The following is a 19,972-nucleotide window of genomic DNA, read 5'->3' as shown; positions in this document are numbered from 1 at the left end:
CCATACCATGACCCACCTCACCCCCAATGTTCCATCCAAGAACGAACTCACTATCCTGATAGATTGGCCCTGTAGATTTTAAGACACGTTAAAATATTTTACAATTTCTTCCACTTTCTCTCACCAAAGGCTGTGATTTCAGCCTCCGAGGTCCCACTGGCCACAGGCCTTCCTGAATGACTCTGCCTCTCCACCTCCCACTCCACCCACTTTGACCAAGATTTTGGTCTGTTCTCCCTGTGCCTCCATTTGTCATTTATTCATCAGTTTTCCTTTATGGATCGCTTAGGACTAAATTAACCGGAATTTAGAAGCATAAGTGGGGGCAGTGGGGAGGATGGGGGAGGATCCCATACAAACCTATAAAATCCTAACAGGGTCAAACATAGTAAATGCAGGAAGGATACTCCTGATGAATGGAATTGAGGGTGGGGGGAGTTTGGTGGAGGGAGTCCAGAATCAGAGGTCACGGTCAAAGAGGTCACAGATAAGAGGTAAGCCATTTAGGACTGAGATGAGGAGAAATTCACTTAGAAAGTGGTGAGCCTGTGGAATTCTTTGCAACAGAAAGCATTTGAAGCCAAAACATTGAAAGAAGAAGTTAAATATAATGTTTAGGATTGAAGGGACCAAAGGGTGTGGGGAGAAAGCGACTGTGTTGAATGATCAACCATGATTATATTGAATGGTGTAGCAAACTTGAAGTGCCAAATGGCCTACTGTGCTCCTATTTTCTATGTTTCGACATCCACATGAAATACTTTGAGACCATTTTATACATTTCTTGTTGTTGTTGGATGTGATAATAACTGTGTCCTTTGTAGCAGCCTATTACAGCAAGGAAGACTGGCTTCCGTGTCTGTCTGCTTCTGTCTTATCCGTGACTGTGGACATAATTCTTGTTGGCTGCAATTTATTTTTCAGCAATTTCTCAAAATATTTACTTGTTTAAAAAACTTGCTGCTGCTCTGTGCCTGAGCTGAATCATGTGCTGGCATGTTTGTGGTCAACTTTGCTCCATGCTCACTGGTAACATGTTGATTTTAAATAAATAAGTTACAAAATTACACCCTTGAATAATTAGCAGTCCGAATTGAATCGGTCATCTGTAGACCAAAGAGAATGTGAAAGTATAGAATTGAGATCTGATCACCTACCTGCCAAATAAACAGAATATCATCTGTGCATGAGAGATAGTAGGAACTGCAGATGCTGGAGAATCCGAGACAACAAGGTGCAGGGCTGGATGATCATCTGAGCATCTTTATTACTGCGCAAAGTGAAGAGGTGAAGCAGCTCAGTGGTTTCTTAGCGAGGATACAGAGCAAAGTTCCCTGCTTGGTACTTAAGCTGAGCTCTTCAACGGGCAACTTTCTGATGAGTGGCAACTATTCCAGAGTTGAATAAGTTTTTAAACAATTGTTTTTTGTAGCTCAGCAGCTTTAAATCAGTTCAGTGCACATCTCAATTGGTGAGCATGATAGATTGCAGAAAGCCAGCCTATTCCAAGTGCTGCAAGGGATAGTGAACACTGTCTGGGGTTTGACATTAGGAGGCTTTTCAAAGAGTTGCCATGGACTTTGTAGTATTTGCTGTTCATTTTGCTGTAATTAGAAATTTCATGGACTAGTTGCTGCACTGGTGCTGGGCCCTCACCTTACATCGCTGTAGTCAAGAAATTAAGACCCAGCAATCCATCAGAAATATGAGTAGCTTAAAGACTTACCAGCTTGGCTTTCAAGTCAGATCACACCGTCATCAGCGAAACTGACTCCATCATGTGCTTCAGTAAACACACTAACATGCAACATGGCAAACCTCCTAAGCCCCATTCCCTCAAAGTCCTACTTTCAGTGATTGAAGAGGTAATTGTGGAGTGTAGGAAAAATGAACTACCGCTAGCCAAATTATGCCGGTGTCAATGTAATCCTTTGAGTACTGAGGGAAAAATTGAATGACAGTATAGAAATAGTACATGATTACAATTCAAATTATGGTAAAAATGTAGGAAAGAATTTTATGGATTCTGTGCCTCCCCCCCACCCCCAGCTGTCCCCTTACAGAATTGAAGGCAGGGACATGTTTAAAATGCAGCATGTTTTCTGACCATTGCCTACCCATCCATTTTCTGTGGCAGAGAGAGAGGCCTTCTCTAAGTGGGTAGTCTGGCGTCTTTAACTGGTTGAGCTTGTCCAGGGTGAGGGAGCCTTTTGGGATTCCCTGCTCATAGCCCACCACCTCCCCACCACCCCCCCACCCCCCCACCCCACCCTTTAATCCCGCCAGCACTCGTACTGTCAAAACAGGCCTCTTTACCCTGAAATCCCTTCACTGGAGCAGCCAAGCTCCAATGAAGCATACCCTGCATTTAATCAAAGTCTGGCCCCTGTTAGCAGCTCTTCTTTAGCACAGCCTGTAGTCTCAGCAATGACCACACTCAAACCTGGCACTGTGAGCACTCCCAGAGCTGGAGGACAATCGGATTGGTCAGCAGCTCTTTAAGGCAGGTCTTTCCCCCCAGATGGGGGTGGATGTTTTGCCCTGAGTTAATTAATGCCTTTCAAGTGTTGCGGGGTGGGTAACATTACAATATACATTGTAATGTGCTCCACCTATAATATTCATTGTCAACTCTCTGGAGAAATGGGAAGCCTTGCCATCCAAATAATACTGCTGCTGGAAACATCTGATATATCTTCCAGCGTTCTGGTCATTGCCTGCTATAACAGTAATTGGGTACTTAACAAATCATGGCAGCCAGTCTCTATCAGGTACTTGACAGTGGATCTCAATGTGACATAAGAGAAACCCCCCAGTATTGGAGGGCTTCAGGCTCATTTCTCCAAAGTCACCATTTCCTTCCTAGGACGCCGTAAGAATGTTCCTTGTTTTTGTCCATTCTGTAGCTCTTTATTAGGATCAGATGCAGTCTAGTCGTATATAATTAGAAATTTGTCAGTATTCAATTCAAAAGCACAGCTGTGGAACAGTCGACTGTAATGTGAAAAGAGATGCACAGGACTGCAATTTTCTATTTACATTTGTAGTCACAATGCTTATTTAGTTCATACACTAACTTGAAGAATACAGCATCTACATTGGTATGTGCCTTAAGAGAACAACTTCAGTCTGTTAACTCCTTTGAGTGAGGAGATCTGTTTTGTCTTTGTATTACTGCCGTGTTCCGTTTAGTAACAGGGCAGGGATCAGTTAGGTATTGTCCAAAAATTACTGTATGTTCACTGATGGAACTCATAACTGGAGAGGGATTATTTTTCGCACTGACGTAAAGTCTGTCTCAAAAATCTATCCTCATCCTAGTCTCACTCTGAAACAACTCATCTATAAGTGAAACTTTCACTTGGAAGCCAGTTCTCCTGTACTGATACTTAACACTTTTGTTTCTCTTTGTTAGAAATCAAGTGGACTGTGCCTCTCTCAAAAAAGAGCGAACCCCACTGACCACAATCGGAACAGACTGAACAAACTAAAGAGCAAACTGCCAGTGAAAGAGGTAAGGAGTTGAAGGAGGCAGCATCTTTGTACAATTGCAAACTGCCTCTGTTAATGAATCACTAATTCTGAATACCCGCAGGAAATAGGGTTTGGTTCATTTTTCTGCCACCATTTATTTAAATAAAATATTTTAAATACAATATGATAAATACAGGGGGAAAGAGTTGCTTACTAAAAAGTGAAAATTGTTCTTCTTCATGTTTCTGAACAAGCTATTTCATTGATCCGAACTGAATTGAAATCAACAAAAACTTTTAAAGGTTGGCATGCAATGCTGAGAAAAACACCTCAAATTGATAATTTTTAAATTTATTTTAAAAAAGTGAAGTGCTTGTTCACCGCATAGTTTTAAAAGCACGTGTTTAAAGAGAATATGTCTGGGAATATTAGATGTCAGGATAGTTTTTCAATTCTGGACCCACTCCTGAAAATGTATTAATCTTTCATGAAATAAATGCTCATTAGTAAGGATCAGCTTTGAAAATTCGATGCAGAATCTGAAATGTGTGGAATGGGATTAACGTTTGCAAATAACTACACCTTGTCCAGTTTTCTTGTGTCCTTTGCACATATTGTGGCATTAGTCCAGTTATCTCAGCAGTCAATTCCCATAATTTGCTTCAAGATAACAGAATAAAAATAGCAAATTGTTTTTGATTTTGGAATTGCTTGTCTAGCTCCTTAATCACTTTACAGTCTAGTTGACAGTATTCTGTTCATTAATGTTGTCTAATAGGGAGAATTCAAATCCTCCAATTTAATGTGTTGTCTGTATATCTTTTCCTTCGGGAGAGATTCAAATCCTTGGTGATTTGGTCGGTGTAATCCCTGACAGAGTGATCTAGGGTACGGAGATGAGGCCTGTGCACATGATCTACAGTATTAAAGAGAAAAGGCAAATACTTGTCTGAACAAAATAACGGGAGGGGGGGAGATGAGACCTTGATCTGTGACAGTTAAGAGAAATCATTGTTGACAACTTTAAAGTTAAGGTCAGATCTTCAGTTCCCCGTACTCCAAACTATTCATTGTCAGCATCTTTCCACCTATAAAACTTGATGGATACGCAACAAACAAACCATCTCAGATGATGTGGCACACTTTTTTGATAATAGCTGAAGAGACCAATCATTGAGGGGCTGGCTTTGCCACAAATACTGCTCATAAAGTTACCTGATGTCATTGGGGGAGTTTTTCTTTGGCTTTGGTGCCTATTGCCAAGCCACTGTAACCACTGGTCATTGCGGAGGTACATGCCTGTCCACAAGAGATGTTGCCATTTCCCTCTGTCATCAATGAGTAACTCCCAGAAGCGATAAGCGATGGGAGTCACACTCGCAAGCATCTTTAAAGTGGAGCCTTGGGTGTCTTTTTGGTTGCCTGGCTCTGGCTGCCTCACCATACAGAAAATCCCTGGGTACCATCCCCAATCCTACGACGTGCCCAATCCTGAAGCTGCCTCTGTTTGAAGAGCACTAACAAGTTTGGGAGTTCTGCCTTTGTGTAGGACTATTACATTCATGACTTTGAGATGCCAGAATCAGCACATAATACACTGCAGGCTGTGAAAGTGGAAATTGTTGAGCTGCTTTCCTTGCAAGTTGTGGGTTACACATATTTCAGAACCACACAACAACACACTGGGAACCTGATAAACCTGGGGCATGCATGTTTGTGGACCAGCCAAAGGGATAGAGGCTTTCCCTCTGCACTTATCGACCTTTGCTTCAGGGGGCAGATTCTCTTCACCAAGGGAGCAGTATTCGCTAACCACTTCCAGTGGGCTGTTATTTTATGTAGTTGGGATGGAGATGCAAAATCTTTGTCCCATGACCAAAGTTTTCTTGACGTTTAAATTCAGAGGGAGCAATTTACATGCATGAGAGAGACAGTCCATGAGTCTGGGACTGAATTTCCATGTGGATGACAAATATAGCATCTTCAGTGTGGAGGAGTTATCTCATAGGATGTGATGTGCTTTTTGTCTTTACTTTCAGTCTGGACAGATTGCAGAGCCTGCTGTCTGACCTAATAAGCAAGTTAACTCCTTCCATATCTACAGGGAAGGCAAAGGTCAGGCAAAAGAAGAAGAAGATGCCTAACAGACTGGGGACAATGACATACCCTTTCCACTCTTCACTTTCACACTGTCGGAAGTGGAACCTCAAACTGTGCAGTGCAGTGCATGTTACCATGGAGGAATGGATTAGTCTGAGGCACTTTGGTGGGCAGCTAATTATCCCCAAAATCTTGTGGGCTCGGCATCTCTGATGGTGTTGAATGCCTTAGTGAGATCTATGAAAGTATAGGGAGGTATACCCTGTTCCTTACAACTCTACTCTAGCTGGCATATGGAGAAAATGATGGGCAAGGTCAGTGATAACGGACAATGACTTTTTGGGCTTTGTACCCTAAATGGACTCTGCCTACCCCGTTGAAGACTGGGGCACATTGACCATCAATCACTAATTGCCCCAACACGTGCACTGAAGTCACCCAGGATGAATGGCCTTCTACCATTTGGAATGTTCTTCAGAGCTTTACCTAGGGTATCGTAGAATTGCTGTTTGTTTGTAATACAGACTTACAGAGGTAGTATGTAGGTACATAGAATGTTGACTGTGCCTCCATCAGATGACAGCCACAGGAAAATCAAATGCAAAAAGTTGCTATTGGTTACACAGTTGAGAATGTCGACCAGTTTCTCAGTGCACAGCCTGCACCATGTAATGGAGGTTTCAGCACTTTGTCTTTGACAGCAGGGTATTGTAAGTGTGGCTTTTAAAGAGTGTGTACTTACCAAGAATCCATTCCCCACTCTTGACCTCCAGGGGAAAGAAGAATGCCTATGTCCCTGGAGCCTACACAGTTGCAGGAGCTGCCAGAAAATGCTAACTTGAGGGAAACCTTAGCCAACTGATGTTGTGTTAGCTTTGATATTAATGCCATTAACATGTTTTCTATGAATATTGAGAGGAATTGGCCAGTGGGTCCCAAATCACCAAAATGTACGTGTGATCTTGTCCTCCAGATGTGCCATTGCCGGGCCCTAATCATTAAAGAAGCCATGACTTGAGTAGGGCAGAAATCTTGTAGGATTGTAGGGCTGAATTTAGTTACAGATGGGGGAGCGAGGGCACGGAAAGATTTGAAATCAAGGTGTAAGAATTGCAAAACCAATGCTTTACTGGATTGGGTGCCAATATAAGTCAACAAACAGAGGTGTGCTGGGTGAACAGGACTTGGTGCAAATTAGGACAAAGGCAGGTGCACTCTTAATGCAATACCTTTCACTTTGACATTGTCAGTAATAATTTTCACTCTTGTAATATTACACCCACACAGTGAAAGGAACGATCAATTTAAGTGTACATTTAAATGTGCTTTGTTCTTCTTTCACACAGTCAACGGGACGAGCTGTCAGTAAACTATTGGAAAGCTTTGCTGCAGAGGATGATTTTGCATTTGATGAAGACAGCAGCTTTTCTGAGGAAGATGAAAATGCATCTGTGAGCTGCTCAGCGGAATTGTGTGGTAGGAGTTTTTTTTTAAATCATTGCTGAGTTCTGCATAACAAGCAAACAAAATTAGGACTGAGCAAGTTGTAAGTCAACAGTTCAGTATAAACTGGATGCCTATTGGTGAGATTAATCTGACTGCTTCCTTTTAAAAACTTGGTTAAGTGGAAAGTTTCAAACATTTTACAGGTCTCTGGATGTTTGATTCTGTTTATATCAGGAAGCAAAGGACCTTCTGTAGAAAGATAGCAACATTCTGACACTAGTGCAACTTAGGGGATTTTAGTTAAAAGGTCAAACTAATCACACAACAGAACACTAGAGACTGCCACTTAAAGGGACAATTGATTGCAGGTTCCATGTATTTTGCAGATTCTATGTTTCACTAAAAGCTATTAAGGCACTTTTTCTTCATTTTACTTGCTCTGTTTCTTACAACATGTTGACTCAAGTTAACCCCACTTCTGTTCCTGGACATTTCCAGAACCCTGTTGTGTGTGACGTAATTTGTACTTTATTAAATCAGATTTCTAAACATTGCCCCAGTGAAGGTTTACTCTAAATTATGTCTGTAAGTTCAAAATGCTGAAACATGGACAAAAATAAACATTTACATTATTGGAAGTACAAGTAACAAATGTTTCCTTGAACTTTCAACAATGTCTCCTGCAAAGAGCAAGTCAAACCACACTGGCCTTGTCTCAATTTTGGGAGCCTCTGTTTGCTTTTGACATAATTTTCATTTTAAAAATATGTTGAGAACTGAAATAATGCAGTTATTGATCATTCTGTGTATGAAATCAGGAATATTTTGCATCAGTTTTGACTTTGGAGAAAGAAACGGAGTCTGGAGAACTCGGGTGAATAAAAATTGATGTTTTGAAAACTGTTCACGTTACAGAAGACAAAGTGCTGGAGGTCTTAGGAAACATAAGGGTGGATACACCTCCAGGACCCGATCAAGTGTATCCCAGGATTTTGTAGGAAATTAGGGAAGAAATTGCAGGGCCACTAGCAGAAATATTTGTATAATCTATAACCACAGGTGTGGTGCTAGAGGACTGGAAGGTGGTTAATAATGTGTCTTTAATTAAGAAAGGCTGTAAGGAGAAGCCTGGGAACTATAGGCCTGTGAGCCTGACATCGATGGTCAGTAAGTTGTTGGAGGTCAATCTGAAAGACATGATTTACATGCATTTGGAGAGGTAAGGACTAATTAGGGATAGTCAGCTCGGTTTTCTACAAGGAAATTTGTGTCTTACAAACTTGATTAAGTTTTTTGAGGAAGTAACCAAAGAGACTGATGCAGGCTGATCAGTAGACATTGTTTACATGGATTTTAGTAAAGCCTTTGACAAGGTTTCACATGGTAGACTAATTAGTAAAGTTAAATCATGTGGGATTCAGGGTGAGCTTGCCAATTGAATACAAAATTAAGTTGACGATAGGAAACACAGGGTGGTAGTGGAGGGTTGATTTTCAGACTGGAGGCCTGTGACTAACGATGTTCCACAGGGATCAGTGCTGGGTACATTTTGTTTGTCATTAATATAAGTGATTTTGATGAGAATATAGGAGGCATAGTTAGTAAACTTGCGGATGACACCAAAATTGCTGGTATAGTATACAGTGAAGAAAGTTAGCTAAGATTACAAAGAGATTTTGATCAATTAGTCAATGGGTTGAGGAGTGGCAGATGGAGTTTAATTTGGATAAATGCAAGGTATTGCATTTTAGTAAAACATACCAGGGCAGTTCTTATACAACTAATGGTCAGGCCCTGGGTAGAACAGAGAGACCTATGGACTCAGCTACATAATTCTTTGAAATTTGCATCACAGGCAGACAGAGTGGTTAAGAAAGTGTTTAGCATGCTAATCTCTATTGCTCAGACCTTTGAATATAGGAGTTGAAGCGTCATGTTGAGGTTTTACGGGACATTGGTGAGGCCTCTTCTGGAGTGTGCAGTTCTGGTCACCCTACTATAGGAAGGATATTATTAAATCGGAGAGGGTTCAGAAAAGATTTACCAGGATGTTGCCTGGAATGGAGGGTTTGAGCTATAAAAATTGGCTGGATAGGTTGGGACTTTTTTCACTGGAGCATAGGAGGTTGAGGGGTGACTTTATAGATGTTTATAAAATCCTAGGGGGCATAGATAAGGTGAATAGCAAGGGTCTTTTCCCTAGGGTGGGGAGTTCAAGTCTAAGGGGCATATTTTTGAGGTGAGAGGAGAAAGTTTTTAAAAAAGACTTGAGGGGCAACTTTTTTTACACAGAGAATGGTTTGTGCATGGAATGAACAGCTGGAGGAAGTGGTGGATGCAGGTACAGTTGCAACGTTTAAAAGACATTTGGATAAGTACACGAAAAGGAAGAGTTTGGAGGGATATTGGCCAAATGCAGGCAAGTGGGAGTAATTTAGTTTAGTAACATGGTCAGTGTGGATGCATTGGACGAAAGGTTCTGTTTCTATGCTGTATGACTCTATGACAACACTGAAGCAAATAAATCTAATAAGGATAGCTGTGTACCAAGACATTCCAGTGAATTAAAGGCTCTACCATAGTTGATTTTACACATTGCATCTAAAAAAATGATCTTAAAAACAATATTGCTTGTTTTTGTTGTCTCTCAGTCCCTCAATGCTGTACCATCAGTAAAGAAGATCTCAAAGAAGGACTACGCATTCTTATACCAAAGGAAGACAAATTACTGTATGCAGGATGTGTCAAAATTCTACAATCACCTGACATGTAAGAGGAAGTTTTACTTCTGTTCCATTTCACAGTAATTAGGTGACAGATTGCTGCATATCCCTCACGCTTGTTTTTAAAAAAAGTGCTGAATATTTCATTTTGTTATGCAGGACTCACTGCAATCTAGCCAACCCTGACTATCTTCTCTAATTGAAGGAACAAGCAGAAATCAGAGAATAAAAGAGGAGATTTTGCCTAAAACACTTTAAAGACTTAGCTTTTCCTGATAATTTAATTATAGAATGATGCTGACATATGACAAATGACATATCAAGCAGGATTTTCAATCTGAGGTACTGGGAGCCACTGCTTCTTATGACTTTAATTGCATTAACAAGATGTTCTTTGCTTGTGGACTAGTCTTGGATTGACTCGACCTCCAGGAAAATGGACCAGGAATCAGGACCATAGTATGGAATTGAGATACTGATCAATATAAGGAAATTCCACACCTATCTGCCTCCATTCCTGTCTCCATGTCAGCACCAAACCCTGCCCTTTCACTTTGCCATTTCATACTTTGCTAAACAAAGATTGATTATTGAAGGCATGTTCATTGATTGCTGCAGAGCTGAACAGATTGGATTTGATGACGACAGAATATTTGCTACGTAATAGAAAAATGCCTAGCAAACATCTAGCGATTTATCTGTCAATCACAAAATCAGAGGATTCCAGAATCTTCCAGGTCATTTGAAAAGCAACAAAAAAGCTAATAAAGGGCATAAGTTCATACTGAAGATTACAACAGAATTAACCTGAACTGCATTTGCAGAGAGCTTGCTCCTTCATGTTAACATAGTAATTGGGGTTTATGTGGACTGAACAGCAGAAATAGACTAAGGCAGATAAATTCAAAAGAAGTAAGATCTTCTATACAGTATGGAATTGATGCTAACACAGCTATTAAAGGTTGATTTTTCATAGTGTTACAGATGTGAATATAATGAATAGCATATTTGTGGCGGATGGTGGATCTGGACAAAGTATTCTTGTTAATCTGACTGCGGTCAGGCTCCAGATATAAAAATGATAACCAACCAAGTTTCCCAGTGCCCAAATTTCCTTTAACTCTTAAAATAGGCATAAGAGAAAACTGGTTATAGGCAGAAACTGAGTGGCAGAATGAGTTGGAACATTATCCTTCTGGTTTTGGGCACAAATGCTGGCTGCAAACAAGAATTTTGCGAAGGGAGCCTCAAAAAGACTTGGGGCCCTCTAATTGCATGTGCAAAAGGCCTAATGCATACTATAGGTGTAAACATTGGACCTGTCCTTTTCCAAAATATGCAAGCGGCTCAATTCTATCATATCAGCCCACCCCCATATTAGATCACAAGACACAGGAGAAAAATTAGGCCATTTGGCGCATTACATATGTAGACACCATCTTGCGTCTGAGAAACAGCATGGTGCCATCAACTTTTGAGCCATTGTCTTTTCAGATTATGCTAAGTTTCTGTAATCACAAAGCACACATACACTCATCACTCAGCATTTCCCCCAACCTACTGCTGAAACACACCAGTCATATCATGCCTTCTCATTGATACATTGGCTTTATGCAGAATGATTCTACCAGCATGCTTGCACTGTCCTCCCTCGCCTTTTTTCACCCCCAAAGTATTCTTTATTCAGAGGCTTCTGAATCCAACAGCAGTTCACGAGACCTACACATCAAGCGTTTTTTTTCACTGCCCTGGAACAGGCATATCAAGTGACTTACCAACTACAACTGATAGTGGGGTATTTGTACATTTGACATGGCTGCATTCTACTTTGCTGAAAATGCTAACACTCCCAGGAGTTTTCTTCTATTCCTCCAACCAAGAAAACCATTTGAAAGGCTGCTCAGTGTCAACTGTAATGTCCTATGCAATTACAGAATTCATAAATATTTCCATGCATGGATATATTTGTCAGTAACTGGTCTTTCCATTGTACAGTTACAGTGTTGTGATTGAAGGAGAAAGAGGAAACCGGCAGAGAATCTATTCCCTGGAGCAACTGCTACAGGAAGCGGTGAGTTCCTTTTGTAACTATTTCCCTCTGCCTACAGTTCAAATCTTGTCCAGTCTTCTCATGAATGGTCAGACAAGATTATAAATACTTTATACACCATAAGAAAAATGAAGAACCTGTAGCTTTAGTCTGTGATATCTATTGAGATAATTTATAGGTGATATTAGAATGTGATTAGCTTACAACATAGAGCCTGGTATGGAAGGTTGAGGGTACTGTAAAGGATGATGCCAAGGCAGGTTGATCTGGTTTAATTTTGGAATATTTCACATTTTTGACCTATCTTCATTTTGCAGAGATCTACTTGGTAAAGAAACCAGGAGCAGATGAGGGACTAAATGAAATGCATTGGCCACAAGTGTAGAAAAGCACATTCAATAGTTTTCAAAAGGGCATTGAAGAAATACTTGAAAAGGAATTTGTTAAACAGCTATGAGGAGAGGGCACAGGTCTGTGACCAATTGGATAGCTGTTTCAGAGAGCTGACACAGGCATGCTGGGCTGAATGGTCTTCTTCTACACTTCATTATTCCACAATTCATTGTTGAATCCACAGGGTGGAAACCAGCAATAAAAATTGTTTTTAAAGTATTTGTTCAATGGCAGCGGGGAGAGGAAATGTGAGTGTCCACCGAGGACAGTACACATTACTAAATTGAAGGATTCTTTTTAATTAAATGGGGATTTGAGTTTTACCATGAGAACTTGATAACTCAATTTGGAATTAAAGCCTTATTCCTATCATTTATTTTTAAGGTTCAGTTTCGTGAGAGACTTCTGCAATATGATGCATTATCAATGTTACTTAGTGAGCTTATTTATAAAATAAAAAAATTACCCACAGGTACTTGATGTCAGACCAGCCTCAACACAGTTACTGCCGCCATCTACCAGGGTGTGTGCTTATTGGAGTCAGAAATCCCGCTGCCTCTATCCAGGAACTATCGTCCAAAGTAGGTGCTTGTTTTGACTCAAATATTCTTGATATAGTATGTGGAATAAGGGCCTGAAGTTGGCATATTAGGAGAAGAAAGTTATAGTCAAAGCAGCTAGTTGTCTATTAGCCAAAATGAGAACAACATTAATAAAAATCCACATCTGGCTGCGGTACAGTCAGTTTGTCTATCCTGACTCAGTTTCCTGTTGATTAGCTAGTCCTTTATCCATGCGAATATTCACTATCCAACACCAAGAGTTCTTACCTTATATAGTAACCTCTTCAACTTTATCAAATGCCTTAAGAAATCCAAAAACAATACCTTTTTCTTATTCCCGTTGGTCTGCCATGATGTTACACCCTCAAAGAGCTCTAAAAATTTTGTTAAGCACGATTTCCCTTTCACAAAACCATGTTGCCTCTTCCCGTTTGTATTATGATAGTCTAAATGTCATGCTACTACCTAACTAGAGTGCTTTTGACATTGTCCTTGGCTAACTGGCCAATCATTTCTTGTTTTCTCTGTCTCCCCTTTTGGAAAAGGAGGCATTCCATTTGCTATTTCCAAATCTTGGGAACTTGGCAGAATCTAGGGAGTTTTGGAAGTTTGCAAAACAATGCATCGTTGTCTCAACCACCACTTATTTTAAGACCCTAGGATGCAGGGCATTAGCATCAGGAGATTTGTCAGCTTTTATGCTATTAGATTTTGCAGTATCTTTCTCATCATTGTTTTATATTTCTCCCTTTTTACCTTTTGATTTTTTTTTAACTGCTCTTGAGCTCTTTTTTTCTTTCTCCTATTGTGAAAGCAGGTAAAAAATATTTACTCAAGCCTCTACCATTTCCTTTTTTTTTCTGGTTATTAGTAAAGCACGCTCATCATTAGGGAGCCAATGATTGCTTTAACTAATATTTCCACTTTTTTAATTTCCATTTTTCATAATTCTTGAATTTTCCCTCTTACACTTCATTTTTGTGTCAATTTATTTTGGTTACCTATTCCTGGTTTCTAAAAGTTTCTTAAAAGTCTGGCCATACTGATAATCTTTCCCACATTAAGGGCATTAGGGCCGGATGCTCCATGCCCCAAAGAGGAGGTTGTGGGCAGAAAAGAGAGGTGCCCACAGCCCCAGTGGGCCATTAGGGAGCTGAATACCACCGGCGTGGTGACACCTGCCCCGACAGCCCCAGACACACCTGTTGCTTCTGTCACTGCTTCAGAAGTCGAATCAGTCTTCCTGGGAGTCAACCCAAGCAAACTGATAGGCCCCGACGGTGTTCCCATCCGAACACTCAGATCCTGTGCGGACCTGCTGATGGAGGTATTCACCGACATCTTCAACCCCTCCCTCCTACAAGCCGAAGCCTCACCTGCTTCAAGAAGACCACCATCATCCCCGTACCTAAGAAAACACATGCAACGTGCCTTAATGACTACCGCCCAATAGCTCTGACTTCGATAATCATGAAGTGCTTCAATAGGCTGGTCATGGCCCACATCAGCTCCAGTCTCCCATTCTGCCTCAATCCCCTACAGTTTGCTTACCAACATAACAGGTCTACAGAGGATGCCATATCCTTAGCCCTGCACTCATCCCCGGAACATCTTGGCAACAAAGGTACCTATGTCAGACTCCTGCTCGTTGACTACAGCTCCGCCTTCAACACCATTATCCCCTCCAGACTGATCTCAAAACTGCATGACCTTTGTCTTGGCTCCACCCTCTGCAACTGGTTCCTCAGCTTTCAGACCCATAGGCCACAATCAGTGAGAATAGGTAACTGCACCTCCTCCACAATAACACTCAACACTGGAGCCCCCCCAAGGATGTGTCCTCAGCCCCTACCGTACTCCCTGTACACTCACGACTGTGTTGCTAAATTACAAACGAGTGCTATCTACAAGTTTGCTGACGACACCACCCAAGTGGGACAGATATCTAACAACAACAAGTCAAGATACAGACGGGAGACAGACAGCTTGGTGACACAATGTAATGAAAACAATCTGTCTCTCAATGTCGGCAAAACTAAAGAACTGATCATTGACTTCAGAAGGACAGGAGGAAAACATACCCCCATTTACATCAATGGAACTGAGGATGAGAGGGTGGAGAGTGTCCAGTTCCTCAGAGAGATCATAACCAACGACCTGTCCTGTCCCACGTAGATGTGACAGTCAAGAAGGCACAACAAAGCCTCTTCTTCCTCAGGCGGCTCAGGAAATTTGGCCTGTCCATAAGGTCCCTCACTAACTTCTACAGATGCACCATTGAAAGCAAACTGTCTATGTGCATAACAGCCTGGTATGGCAACTGTTCTGCCCAGGACCGTAAGAAACTACAGAAGGTGGTGCGCACAGCCCAGACCATCACTGAAGCCAACCTTCCATCCATGGACTCCATTTACACGGCTCGCAGCTGCGGAAAGGCGGCCAACATCATCAAAGACCCATCGCACCATGGTAATGATCTCCTACAACCTCTTCTGTAAGGTTTTGGAGTAGATTTTTAGCTCGGGTTGTGGATGTTGTGGTTGGTTGGCTCGCTGACCAATTCTGTCAGGCAGAAGATACAGAAGCCTGAACACACACACAAGCAGGTTCAGAAACCGTTTCTTTCTGGCCGTTATCAGACTGTAGAATGGACTCTAGCCTCAAATAATGTAAACTGCATTGTAGCCTGTGCACCTCTAAGTCTTTGTAATCTGTACATCCTTTGCTTGCTGTGATCTGCTTGGACTGTTCATAAACAAAGCTTTTTGCTGTATTTCGGTACAGGTGACAAAAAAAGAATCAAAATCAAAAACATTTGGAGGGCTCTCCCCTCTCAAGCGGCCAGCCTGTTCAGTCACTTTGAATGTGTTAGAAACATGCCCTTCTGAGATAACCTGCAGGTTGTGGTTCAGGTCTTCGACCTGCTTCAGCCATGTTCAGTTCTCCTGGTGGAGCCAGTAAGGGTTAAGAGATGACGACCTCCTGCTTGGGCCCTCAGAATGTGGAGCCCACCTACCATCCTTACTTAAATGGTGAGGTCAAAGAAATATCCCTGTGCCAGACCTGTTGCTGGTCAGTGCAGCTTCAGGATCCCCATTTGGCCCTAGTTTCGGATTCCTGAAGGCCCCTGAGAAAGTTCATTGCATGGTTTTTCATTCCACCATTATAAGATGATAGCTGGCCAAGTTCTTGCATCTGCTGGTGTTGAGTTTTGTTACGTAGACCCTTTATTGAACTAATTAAATTCAATCCATTTTGTCACCGTGTTGAAAGCACCATTAAAAAGCCCCAGCTGACCATAGTTCTGGAGATGGTTAAATGAGTAGCTTCTTACTATCGAATATTTCATGGACTGTTTAACAGATCTCTCCCCAGTCAGCTGGGAGCCACTGGGACACTTTAATGTGACACACGGTACTGGTGAGTGAAGAAGTAATGTGAGATTGAAGCTTTCAAGATATCGGCACAGAAACAAAGAAGTGTTTCTGGAAAGTCTGTCTCACTTGGCTTCCCCTCTGCACGCAACATTACCTTGTTACTCTCCTGTGCAGTTTAGTTGACCGATTCCCTTTGTAACCTGAGCAAACAGTTCTGATCTAATGTGCCCTTGTTACTGATCATTAGTTAGTATCAGTTGTTTCAATTTTTACTTTAAATTCCCCCAAACCAAAAATAACTTTCTAAAATAGAATTTCTGTGCTGGGTTTCCTCATCAGCTTTGTTTAATCAAAACCTTGAGCTCCTCTCCAGCTGAAATGTCATTGCTTCCTGCCAGTGCAGTATTGTGGCTGCTGTTGATTTCCTGTACAGTAATACCACATTACTATTTTTCTGTTCTGATATTTTCTTCTGTTTGTTTTCTGGAGCAATTGCTTTCCCTGTGCAGCACTGTGAGCTTATTGTCTTCCTGGACATTATTGTGATGATTTTGATTTCCTTCGGAGTGTTATGATCATTCAGCTTCTCATTGTGCATTGTGACATTGCATCCCCTGTGGTGTTACTTGTTCACTAAATAGTTTCCCAGTTACACTGCTGCAGAGAAAACAAAATTATTTGCCTTAAGAAATGGACTGGAATTTCTGCCAATCAAGCCCTTCTCCTGGTCATCCAAAGTGGGCAAGAGCTGAAGATTGGCCGGGGCATGCCTCATCGGATGCATTTCTTTGGTGTGTAACCTCACTCTTTCCTGCTTTCCAGGCCAAGAGCAGACAATGCACTCACCCTTAAATGCAAATAAGAGAAACAACATTCTCCAACTTATTGCTCATCATGGCCATCAATAGAAGCAAAGGTCACCACCTGGTCCCAAAGGCCAGGTGACAGCCAAGGAGGTCCTGAGAATGTCTCTTGGGTTCCAGACTCTGAGAGTGAAGGCGCAGTCAGTCCCACTTTGGTGATGCAGCGTGGTCCAGGCCAGGGTGTCTGATTTCAACATTAAAGTGTCCCCAAGGCTGGGAGATCAGCTCGGTCAGGGTTATACCTTTCTTGTGAAAAGTTGTCTGCTCCTAACAATCCCATTCAACAGATTAGAAAGGTCTAAAATCTGGTGGCTGGAATCTTAAAGGGATACAGTGAATTTTGTGGTAAAATCAGAGAAGAAATACAGCAAGGCCCATCTCGATACTGGCGCCATCCTTTATGCAGCATGACGGGTTTCTTGCGAAGCAGCGGCAGGGTGCCAGTTAAGGGGGTCCATTGCTCATTAAAACATCTTACTGATGGCCCAACTTGCCTCACTAATATTCAGTTCGCAGACAAGCTACACGTCAATAAAACTCAACATGGATCTGACAACAGGTGCCCGGTGAATTCAGCTCGCTGCTTGCTCTGAAGGGCCACCATGTTGGACACTGAACAGCAACATCTCAGGGCGTACTGCTCGAGCACTGGCCACATGCACCCTACATCCATTGACATTGGCATCCGATATGCGCCAGCCTCCATGAACCCTCATGACACATCTTGGTTCCACTTCTGCAGTTCAATACTGTACCTCAGGCTGCACCAGCAACTCTCATTGTAATGTTGCAGCAAGGACACTGTACACTCAGGGACACACACCCAGCTCAGGGACTGTGTCAGGTTGTATCTCCACCCTATTTGCTTGCTGTCGGAGTGCCCACTCACTCTGAGCCTTCCTGCATGCTTACAGCATCCCTGCTCTGCATTGCCTTGCCTTGCCTCTTTGTGATTTGCCACTTGTGCCAGAGATACCAGGCTCATATTATTTCTGTCTTGCCTTGCGAACAGTGCAGATATAAAGTGAGAAAGCCTGTCGTGGTTGTCAGCAGGTCTCAGTCAAGTCAAGGGAGACAGCCTTCAGTCAGGGGCCCTGGCACAGTAAGTCAAGGGCAGCCTCGGTTACCAGGCCAGGGGCTTGGACACAAGTCAGTCAGCCACTCGAGATGGTTAGAGAGAATTTAATGCTAGCCACATTAGGGGTGAGGAGCCAAATGATGTGCAGCCCACCAGTCATCTTAACTGAGGCAGGTCTTATAAGGGATGAAGGTGAGTGGTGCAGATGGGGCGGAATCCCGAGCAAGCGCGTAGACATTGCAGAGGGCAGGCAGTGTTAGTGATGTCGGGGAATGTGGTGGAGGAGAGCAAGAGAGGGAAGATGTTGCACAGACTAGTGAGAGTGGTAGAGCATGAAGCTTGGTGGGAGGTGGGGTTAGCAGCAGAAATAGAGTGAATGCGAGGTATCAGAGAGAAAATGGTGGCATTTAACTTGGCAGAGTGGAGAAGGTCATTGACTTTCTTCCTACTGTGCGGGGTATTCCTCCAGATGGATCAGTTTACTTTACCTGGGTGACAACCTTGGATCAGGCTAGAATGGTCTAGTGTCATGGTCATCATTGCTGCTCATCCTGGGGGAAGAGTAGGCCCAGCCTATGCGCCATCCATCCAGCAGAAACTCCAGAATAGTGCCTGCAAAGTCCATTCCAGAGATGCAGGTAATATTCTGGGGACTTGGCTTCGAATCCTGCAACAGCAGCTGGTGGAATTTTAATTCAATAAACATCTGGTATTAAGAATGTAATAGTGTCCATAAATCCATTGCCAATTGTCAGGAAAACCCGTCCGGTTCACTATTGTCCTTTAGGGAAGGAAATCTGCCATCCTTATCTGGTCTGGCCTACATATGACTCCAGACCCACAGCAATATACCTGTCTCTTAACTACCCCCTGGGCAGTTAGGGATGGGCAATAAATGCTGACCTGGACATGATAGATGCCATACGAGCTCAGCTTCATGACAGAAATGCCTCCATGCAACTCAAGGTAGCCAGAAAAATGTAAGATTCAACCCTGGATCTCTCTGTGCAGCTTAAGTTAACTATATAGAAGGAAAGATTTGATTTTTTCACACATGCAAGATGCATGGTATTTACATCATACATGCCAGACCCCCTCATTTTGGGAGAATGGCCAGCAAATCCAATCTTCCGGATGAAAATCAAACCAGACCCTCAGGACCAGCATCTGGAATTGTCCCCACATTCTCCGTCTGTAAGATGCAACATCTGACAAATGTCTCACAGTAAGGAGGATTCAGGCATGAGTGCCACAGAGAGGAATGGAAAAGGAGTAATATGTCACCACAGGAGAGAAGGAGGGGATAGATCACGAGTAAGGGAAATGGATGCCAGCAAGACAGGGGGAAGAAATGGTAATTAATAACAATGATAGAGATAAAGGGGAAACAGAAAGAAGAGGGAATAAAGTGAGAGGGGCGGGAGGCAATAATAATGAAGTAGTGGAGAAACGTGATAAAGAAGGGGGGGTGTTAGGGGTGATATTGGAAGAGGCAGGAATAGAAAGTAATGAAAGAGAAAAGATAAAGGAGTTTTGTGGCACTGTGGTAGTGTCCTCACCTCTAGCCCAGAAGATCTGGATTCAAGTCCCACCTGCCACGAAAATATGTCTGAACAGATTTTTTTAAACGGAAAGGAATGGGGAGGAGGAAGAGGGAACTGATACAATAGAGGAAGAAAGATGAAGTATGAACCTTTGTATTGGGGTGTTCTGGGTGGTGGAAAGGCCATGTCGAACAGAACTGAGATGGGGTAAGTGGGACATTGTTGGCATAACCTTCAGAGGACTGACCAGGAGTGCTCAGACGAAGCTTTGGTTTTCATGTTGAACTATCCTTGAAGGGTCACCGGACCCGAAACATTAACTCTGTTTTCTCCTCCACAGATGCTGCCAGACCTGCTGAGC

At 42.4% G+C, this 19,972-nt stretch overlaps 1 protein-coding gene across 1 annotated transcript in view; it reads left to right on the top strand.

The window, feature by feature from the left end:
- The window catches only part of bahcc1b (BAH domain and coiled-coil containing 1b), a 133,790-nt gene that overhangs the window by 74,239 nt on the left and 39,579 nt on the right, over positions 1 to 19,972 (top strand). Inside the window, exons 14-18 of the mRNA XM_048610840.1 lie at positions 3,416 to 3,514; positions 6,921 to 7,050; positions 9,672 to 9,789; positions 11,739 to 11,814; positions 12,659 to 12,767. Coding sequence (XP_048466797.1) covers positions 3,416 to 3,514; positions 6,921 to 7,050; positions 9,672 to 9,789; positions 11,739 to 11,814; positions 12,659 to 12,767 — 532 coding nt within the window. The remainder of the gene's footprint in view (positions 1 to 3,415; positions 3,515 to 6,920; positions 7,051 to 9,671; positions 9,790 to 11,738; positions 11,815 to 12,658; positions 12,768 to 19,972) is intronic.

Source organism: Rhincodon typus, chromosome 23 (genome assembly GCF_021869965.1).
Source record: "Rhincodon typus isolate 14 chromosome 23, sRhiTyp1.1, whole genome shotgun sequence".
NCBI lineage: Eukaryota > Metazoa > Chordata > Chondrichthyes > Orectolobiformes > Rhincodontidae > Rhincodon > Rhincodon typus.
The sequence above is the reverse complement of the archived record's forward strand: the minus strand, read 5'-3'. Positions and strand labels throughout refer to the sequence as shown.